The sequence below is a fragment of the Charadrius vociferus genome, unplaced genomic scaffold (assembly GCF_000708025.1).
Source record: "Charadrius vociferus isolate BGI_N301 unplaced genomic scaffold, ASM70802v2 scaffold1551, whole genome shotgun sequence".
Lineage (NCBI taxonomy): Eukaryota > Metazoa > Chordata > Aves > Charadriiformes > Charadriidae > Charadrius > Charadrius vociferus.
This window is the reverse complement of record NW_009646882.1, coordinates 191,053-200,336: the sequence shown is the minus strand read 5'-3', so window position 1 is coordinate 200,336 and position 9,284 is coordinate 191,053. Positions and strand designations below refer to the sequence as shown.

The 9,284-nt window shown below is 45.3% G+C and overlaps 2 protein-coding genes across 3 annotated transcripts in view; one reads left to right on the top strand and one right to left on the bottom strand.

Moving 5' to 3' along the window:
• ACLY (ATP citrate lyase) overlaps positions 1-2,265 on the bottom strand; it is a 21,932-nt gene extending 19,667 nt beyond the window's left edge. For both annotated transcript variants that reach the window (XM_009894427.1, XM_009894428.1), the window contains exons 1-2: positions 2,102-2,265; positions 276-398 (exon numbers count right to left, since the gene is read on the bottom strand). In XM_009894427.1, coding sequence (XP_009892729.1) covers positions 276-398; positions 2,102-2,260 — 282 coding nt within the window. In that variant the 5' untranslated portion in view covers positions 2,261-2,265. The remainder of the gene's footprint in view (positions 1-275; positions 399-2,101) is intronic.
• Positions 2,266-2,910: 645 nt separating this feature from the next.
• TTC25 (tetratricopeptide repeat domain 25) overlaps positions 2,911-9,284 on the top strand; it is a 20,497-nt gene continuing 14,123 nt past the window's right edge. Inside the window, exon 1 of the mRNA XM_009894437.1 lies at positions 2,911-2,973. Coding sequence (XP_009892739.1) covers positions 2,911-2,973 — 63 coding nt within the window. The remainder of the gene's footprint in view (positions 2,974-9,284) is intronic.

Sequence of the window (9,284 nt, the reverse complement as noted above, 5' to 3'; positions counted from 1 at the left end):
CACCACACAGGCCCTACACAGCAGACCTGGACAGCCAACGGCAATAGGGAGCACGGAGCTCTGCTCCCTACCAAGGTGCGCCCTTTATTAGTGCTCATTTAGGAGCAGAACCCTTACACGTGGGACAGTTTCTTGCTTGCTTTGGCATCAGCATAACATGCATTTTAAACCGCTGTAAGCAAGAGAAGTACCTGCACACCAGCTCCTATCATGCAAGCAGGCAGAAGAAACCAAACAAAAAAGTCTTATGTTTTTGTTGCTAAGGTGGCACTCACCGTGGTTTCCTGGCCCAGACGCTGTTTGAGCCAAACCTTCACCTGATCCAGAGTGAGGTTAATTCCAACCAGTCCAAGCTTCCCACGTCTCTTTATTAGCTGATCCGGCTTCACCACTAAACGCTACAAGATTGTGCAAGAGAGATTAAAAGAAAGAAGCATCAGAAAGTGATTTTGGTCGAGTGATTCTCTGCAAATAGTGAAACAAAAACTTAAATATATTCTGTACAGCAAGTGTTCTTGCAGAATTTCTTTAATCTCTTGACAAATCCATCTCCTCGTACAACATGCCTGCAGGTTGGGGGGTTTTTTGTTTGGTTGTTTTGTTGGTGGTTTTTTGGTTTTGGTTTTTTTTTTTTTTTTACACTGTACTTTGAGAAGAGCTGCTGTATTTCTACTCAGACATGAGTATACATCAGAGACCGAGGTGATGATTTGTTTTGGTCTTTTTTTTTTTTTGATGAGCTTTGATAACTCTTTCAAAGCAGCTATTAGGATGGGTTATATGTACTCACTTTCTGTAAAAAAAAAAAAAAACAAACCACAAACAAACAAGCCACATCACACTGAAAAGCATACAACATCCCATCAGTTTTGCAAACTCTTTGTAAGATGCATCATGAAATTAATAGTTTCTCCTTATGAGCCTCTACTCACAGAGAAATATCAGAGACACAGCAAGCACGGTCAGCTGCTTACAAAGCAAACTCCTGCTGTCACTGCATATCGACAGGAGACTGGCTGGGGCCAGGGGTCCTGCACACTGTAGTCAACTGACAGTGCCTCTCTATAACATACCTAGGGAAAGCTCTTCCTAGGTAACGTGCTTATTCTCTAGCGTGCAAATTCTTTTTTTTTTTTTTAAATACAAATTAGGTGCCATTTTCCTATACAGTTGATATGTCCTGGAACATCAGAATGTAACATGCTGCAGTACAGAACACTGATCATGGCCTTTGTGCTGGACCATGTAGCCCTTTTGAGCGTTAAAGAGCTCTGCCTTAAAGGACAGATATCATTCATGCTCCCTTCTGGCTTTCTGCAAGTCTTTTTAGAAGGACTGCTGATATCTTCCAGAAATTCACTCATGCACTTGAATACGGAACATTTAATTACTTGGTGTAGGGCTTCTGTCGGTCAGTCCGTAAAGGACTGTGAAACATTCATGTTCTACAAACCAGTGACTTAATATAATTAACCACTGGAAAGGAGCCAGCTTGGACAACTAATAAAAACAGCTTTGGATATGTTTTCTCTACAGAAAGTACATGGCTATGAAACAGAGAGATAGAAAAGATCTTGCACAGGAGGGCGGCGGGGGGGGGGGGGAAATCAAAAAAAGAAGTTTTCCCTGACATTTCACTTGGATGCAAGAAGCCTAAGCAGCATCCTAACTGAACGTAAAAGCTAGCCGTGGAGAAAGAGCTCCATGATTTCAGAAAGTAAGGGTTTGAGAACAGGGACTGACATCTCAAGAGATTCTTGCTTTGTCTGAATTAGCATCGTTTACCCTCTGTGTGCTTATTAGAAGCTTCTTGTTTGCAGATATCTCTGCGCATGTATTGCACAGTCCTTAAAGGAATTTTATAATCAGGCCCCCTACAAGGTGATACAACAACCTTGAAGCAAGCCTTGTTTCTTCATCAGTGTTGCAAATGAATGTTGCAGAGCAGCAGCAGCGACCGGTCCTTCAAGAAAGATCCAGAGCACAGTTCTGCTCGTAACCTGCCACAGCACGACGTGCCGTGCCCCACTGGGAACCGCTCGGGTGGGCAGAGGTTTGTCCAGGGCTCAGCCACCACACAAAGGCACGTCGCTCTCCTTACCTCGCTCAGAAGCCAAGGGTGGTCCTGGGTGAGTCGTGCCCAGTCAGTGTCTGGGGTGACTCGGGCATACTTGAAACGGTTCTGGATGGCAGAGGACGTACAGATATACTTATACAGGAGCTCCTTCCCCGTCTGCTCAGAGATGGCTTTGGCTGACATGGCTACCTAATCTAAATTAAAAAAAAAAAAGCAAGAACAAAAAAAAAGCAGTTAGGAACAGAGTCCAGTTCCCACATAGAACTCCCAATCACCTAGCTCAATGCAAAACCAAAGCAAATACAGAGTTGGGGATGTGTCTCCCTGTTATAAATAAGGCTATAAAACTCACCTGATAAGAACTATTCATGTTGCTTAAAACTTCTACCCCATTCCACTGCCCTGAACGCTATTTGGGTCCAGCCTTGCCTGCAGGGAAAGGTGTAATCCTTGCAGCTTGTCCCAGCCGCCACTGTGCCTTTACCAAACCTGCCAGCTCTGAGCACCCCCCCCACACCTAGGGGAGCACTCACATAGGGCAACTAGTCTCAAACTACACAGCAGCCCAGGTTTGCTGTTGTGGGATCTATGTAACACACCTACTGTTTCTTCTCATTCAGTACCAGGGACTCACAAGGCAACAGGAGAGGAAAACCCTCCCTCCCACTTGTTTTCTTACGGCATGTCACATTTCCAGTCTGAGCTTGACTGCAGGCAAATTAGCAATCCCCCATACCTTTTTCTAAAGGGAAGAGAAAATGTTGCCAGTATTATCAAAACCAGGACACATTTACATCCTTGGTTTTTTTTTTTTTTTTTGTTTCAGAACCTAGATGTCTTGGAAGCAGGTTCACACCCTACGGAATAAGATGCTCAAGACAACAAAGAAAATTAAGGTAAGACAGTTTGGGGTATTTTTGAAAAAAACCATAAAAAACTAATTCCTAATGTCACATCTTTCCTGGAGATGGCTTTCTTTTCTTTTAAAGAGTATACTCTAAACTGACACAAGTAAGTGATTTCTGATCTCAAGGTTGTAACTTTTCTTTCTGATATGCAGCAACAAAGTCATAGGTGTCAAAGACGCATTTATTTTTAGCTGCAGTAAAAATTGATTTAAAAGAATACTTCATCCCAGTGAACCTGTCTGCATGTGTCAAACATCGGAACGGAGTCTTGTGATCAGCCAGGCGTCAACAAGCGGTTTTCATTTTTCTGAGGGGTCAGAGTGCTGACAGAGAAGCTCAGGCAGCGGCTCATGCTGCATTCAGTGACTGGAGGTCATGTCACCCTTCCCCAAGCACAGCCAGTGTGGCAGAAAACACAAAAAGCACACTTAGGATGGTTTCTGGGAGAGCTGCAAAGCAGAAAGGCACCAACACAGAAAAGAGAAGCTCCAATTGCATCTGAGTATCTGGACAGTGAAGTGTTTGAACAACTCAGTAAGACCAACTGACTGCCCAGGCCAACACAAAATAGATGTCCTGTTAAGACCCACAGAGGGAAACAGTTTTAAATTCCACGGTTAACTTCTTGTGCTGCCTTCCGGGTAATAACTGTTAGTAATCAACTGGGTTATTCATCCCATAAGCAAGCACAGAATATGCCAAGGAATAATTAGCCATCATTAGAAATAAAGACCTTTTTCCCTAGAGCGGGAAGAAAGAGGTTTGGTGTCATCCTGTCATGCCCCACCTCCCCCCAAATAGACCAAACATTTTTTCTACAGAAAAGAGTAGCAGGAGGCAGGTTGCATCCTCTGTGTGTCTCTAGAGTGAAACAGGTTGGACTAAGTACATATCATGATTGAAAGCTGTTAACTAGGCTTAAGAACTGGCAGTCAAATCTGCTGCTAACATCTTTTCAAATGCAATTCAAGTGTTAAAATAGAAAAGGAGAAGCTACAGAAAGGACAAAAAATGTTAAAAAAGTGTTCCTGCTTTCAGAGAATTATTACTATGTAAAACTCCAACATGATTGCAGTGCAGCTTCCAATTTAATCCCATTTCAAAACAGCATCAGGCAATGTTTCTGAAGCACCCTATCTTTCTTCACAGAATCAAAAACCTATCCTTGTCACCATAAACACTTGCACCTCATATTTAGTCTGCTAAAAATAACCCTGCTTTGTTTTTATTACCCCAGTGCTGAAGTCACCACAGCCTCAGGAGAGGGGAGCTCTTGTGAACAAGCCAAAGGAGACCAAGCATGTTTTGTTTGTCTGGCCCTGCGAAGCAAGACACACATCCTACCATTCCGACCCCCCTTCCAGCCCCCTTTAACGCAACAGCCCACACAAATGCTACGCTGAGGCAGCTGTGTTAGTGTCATTTGCTGTCCAAGAGGCACTCCTAAAAATATGTATTCAGAGATTCTGTGGGAATAGAGTTGTCTCAGAAAAACAGAGCCATAGAATTATGTCAAGTCCTGGGGCTACAAGCAGCCGTTCTGCAGTAACTTCAGAAGCAATCTAGAACTTCCATTGGTTGCTGCTAATTACAAAAGATGGAGTGACACTGAGATAATGGATTTATCTCAAGGCGAGGATTTATATACAGCTATCGGGAAACAAATAACAGCAGCATGTATTGGAAGAGGAAGCAGAGTCAGTGAAGGGGAAATGCTGGGGACCGATGGATTAACCTCAAACATGGTCGGAGTTGGAAGGCTCACTGCATAACCTTCTCACGTAGGCTGCAATTCTGGCTGCAAGCTAAGCATGGACACTTAAGTTGGGCAAGGGGTCATCTCTTCTTGGTGTTAAGCCACCATAGCTTTCTAGAAGGGTAGGAATTTTGATTGGAAAGAAAGGGAGGCGAAGGGGGGCAAAGCATGTAATAGTCTCAAGGGGAAGCAACCTGCAACAGGTACACAGCAGTGGCCGGACACGCGGCGAGGGGGCTGGCAGAGGAGCCAATGTTCAATGGGATGCAGACATGGCTTCTTGCTGGGTATTTGCTGTACAAAATCCTATCTATTGCCGACTGCAACTTTCTGCCCATCTTTGCTCTGCAAATGCCACAAAACCGTAGGAGTGTAAGCAGTGTTGTAATCTGCCTTAAAAATTCAAAGATTAGCAGAGTTGCTTTGACTGCTTAATCTTTATTAGCAAAAGGAAGCTGCCAGAGACAGAATGGTTTAACTGCTAGAAACCAACTGAAGTTTGCCACATCACATTAAGAAGAATCTCAAGTGGGTTTGCAGAACTGGTTTGCATCTATCCTCTGCTAACTGTGGACAAGTTTCACAGTATCATTCTGAGACAGCTTTTTTCCTAATTACGAGGCACTGCCTGTGCATCAGATAAGCATTGTCAAAAAAGAATACGCCAGCTTCTCCGACCGAAAGCTTACAGCTTTAAAATATGGTCAGTCAGCCACAGTCTAGCTACACGGGACAAGTTTCCAAAGCTATAGAAGGGGCTGTTCATTGGGGTAGTAGTTGGCAGTGCTGTAAGGGAGAAAAAAACCACAACCCAACCTTATTCTGCAAGCACACACAGACACATTCAGTTCCCATAAACACCACTCTGCTACCTTGTCTTCACAGCTGCGCGCACACATGCTACAATAAGTCATCTGTACTGTAGCACTGAAAACTTTCCATTACGATTTTTTTCTTTACAGCAGTGCTATTTCTGAGAGAAAATCCTGCTCCCAGGTTACCTGCAGCTATTTATTTTGCCTGGTAGGAAGCCGGCATACCCTTGCTTTCAAAGCCCTTAGAAATCCATCAACTGCCTACTCTACAATATGCTAAAGGCCAGTCCCAGGGAAAAAGTGTCACATTTCACTGCAGTACAAGCAAATGGATAAAAGAAAACAGCAAACGTATTTCTTAATCTAAAAAAACCCAACCCAACATTTAAATGTTTTTCGTTTCTCCAGGGTGACACAGAGCCCCTGACCAATATTGCAGATCTTCAGTCCACATGAACAAATTAAAACAATCAAGCTGATGCTAGTTATGCCAATGACCAAGATGTAATTGTCTGCAACTGCAGGAAACCAGACCCAGGACATCCCTCAGGTCTTTTTAATAAGAGTCCTGGAAAAAAAAGTTAGTGGGAACAACGGTGACGCACATGGGATTGCTTAAACCTGAGGGACACTGCGAAGTTGCTCATCTCTCAAACTTTAACGGCCGCCTTCATGCCCTCACATTCTGCTGCTCCCCTAGTTTCTCTCCTAATTTCATCACCTCGTTTTTGCAATAACACTACTGGGGTAAAGAGAGAAAACCTAGAGGATTATTACAATAGCAGGAGATGAAAAATGACAAAATCCTTGTGTCATGGCAACAGAACAGCAGAAATGAGGCTGTTCTGCCCTTATCTGCCCATGGTTCACTGAGACATTTCCTAATCATTAGTGAGTCTTTAATCATGCCCCTCACTCAGTTTTTCCGCTACTCCAACCCTGCCTTTCTCATGGGACAGGCAGCACAAAACAATTAAAAAATCCATAGGGCTTCAGCAATTCTGAACTGTATGTGCTTGTGCAGGTCCCTCATCAACCAGAGAGACATAATCAGAGCAGACTCCAGTAACTGCATCTGTTTTGCAAACACTGAGCAGGAGCACAGACTGCAGGTCCCCACAGAACTAGAAGAGCAGAATCCTTGCCATTTCCTAAGAATAAGGCAGGTTAGGACTTTCATCTGTCATGGATAATCTTATTTTCAGTCATGCTTAGCACCTGCAGTACCAACCAGTGCTGACGAGAGTAACGGGCGCACCCTGAAGCAAAACAGAGGGGGTGCAGGCAAAACACTAAGTCCCCTTCTCTGTACCAAATACAAGCTATAGGATAACGTTCCCTTCTACTCATTCACTCCAGACAGTGTTCTGTTTGTGATTCATTAGGTAAGACTGAACTGCAATTTTCTTATGACTTTAGGCCCCAAATCTTGCAACCGCCACAAACAATGTTAGATTCACGTCAGCAGCACAAAATACCTTTTCCAGTCTGCTCTTAATGCGTATCTGCTGCTGCACAAGATTTAGGATAAGGGTAGACAGAATTAAGAGTTTCTAACCTGCCTGCGATGATCTGCTGGTCATTCTGCGAGTTCCATACTGTCCCTGCACTATCACAACTCTTCAGATTCAGTCAGTATAAACTGCTCTGCCCCTTCCTTTGAAGGATGTAGGATGGAAACGCAGTTGGTTCCTGGCCAAACTCACCAAGTGAAGGACAATCTACTGCCACTTCAAAGCATTTTCCACAGTACCTGCCATGAACTTCTCAGTTAAAATGCAACGGATCATAGGATCCCAGGATAGCTCAGGTGAGGAGGGGCCCGAGGAGGTCCGAGTCCAACCTCCAGCTCAAAGCAGGGTCAGCTCTGGAGTCAGCCTGGGTTAAAAGGACCATTCTGGCGTTTGAAGCACACTGGCCTTTACCTCTTAGGCAGAGGCAAAGAGCTGTGTTGAACGGATGTCACACACCTAGCCTTGGTTTGACGAGTACATTCCTGAAACTGTAAAACAAACAGCTTCCCTGCAACACATCAGAGACCTTATACCATCATCCATCACCACCAACTGAAAAAGTATTTGCTGTGACACAACTGCCCCAATACACTAGTGACTAGCTGAAGGGAAAACGCAATACAGCCCCCCCAAAAAAAAGACGGGGAAACAAGAGGAGGCATTCTTGACAACAGAACCCAGGTAAAGTCTCCCTGACTCCCAAAGGGATCAGGTGACATGACACTACTCAGCACAACAGTCTCCTCTGCAAGGGAGAAAAGAAAAAAATGAAGACATTGATTTGGTTTATTTTTCTTTAAACCCTTTCTGGTCTCAGAGGTATAACTGAGCTTCACCAGTTTGTGTTCATACAGAACATGGCGCTCATGCATGCAATTTACTTCTACGCAGATCAGCACTGTACTCCAGTCACTCCCGAGCGATGCTTTTGCTGTGAGAAAAGGACTCCCTCTCCAGTGAGGACTTCATGCCCACTCTCTCGAGAATTATGTCAACAAAACCACACTGTAAAGCAACCTTCCCCCTCCATCCCAGGTCATTTATTAACACAGTTCAAGATCAGCCAGTATTTTCAGCCCCCAGCAGCATGAAGAGTTACGTCAGACCCCACCTGGCAAACACACATGCCTTCATCAGAGGATAGAGAGAAAGCGCTGGAGGGAAGGGGCCCTGCAGCAGCCGGCCAACTTCACGGGTCAAGATACCTCAGCGCTGCGCGTTATGAAACACCTGGCACTGTGCTAGTGTGATGCAAGCAGGTGTGCTCGCCACAGCGGCGAGCGCGTTGAATGCCCAGCTCTGGAGGAGCTTCCCCGCAGACGTGGAACCTTTGAGAACAAAGCAGCAGCCAGGGAGGGGAACAGACTATGAACCAAGTGAAGCCTGGCTAACAGAGAGCAGCAGGCAGGCTCCAAACACCCCAGTAAGCATCTAGAGCCAGAAGTGGGGTCTTTGGAACCCTGTCTTTAAGGGCTGTCTTATTCTGCAGCCTTGAGGAAGGTACTTAACAAGTTTGTTCCTTAAATCCTTCCCCATGTCACGTGCAGAGCAGACAGCAGCAGTGCATGGCTGGGCAGGGGTCCCCACCGTGGCTATCCTTCCTACGGGTCCCGCTTCAAGCAGCGCTGGTGACGGTAGGAAGTGCACTGCTGGCTGGAGGATGGAGAGCACGCTATCCGCGTGCGCGTACAAAAGTCTTCTGTGCAGAAAACTCTACGTGGCTTGAACAACAGCGACAGCCAGTAGAGCCAATGTTCTGAGCTCCAAACGCAATTAAGGAAATGAAACAGAGATCTACAAATAATATATTCAGGATGCACACAAGTTCTCAGTCTTTAGACAGTATGGCAGATAACAAACATACTTTAACAGAGGGAAAAGAGAAGTCCTTACGGAAGAGGATTTCCAAAGCAGTAAGACAAACAGCAGGTGTTTGCAGGTAGCAAACAAAAGCACTGGAAAACTGCCATTTCGCAGCTCCTGGAACAGTCGGATCCATCCACGGGAAGCGAGAGAGACACGCGATGCTATTCACCCTCCTGCTAGTAGGAGAGCCGGGACGCCGAGAGATTCCCCACCCGGGGGGCTGCTGCCTCCACAGCCACCAGAGAGGGGATTTTCCTTTTGGAAAAGGCCTTTACGGATAAGGGATGAACGGAACGAACACGCAGCGACGAAGCCGGCACAGCCAAGAGCCCCTTTCCCCCACCCCCA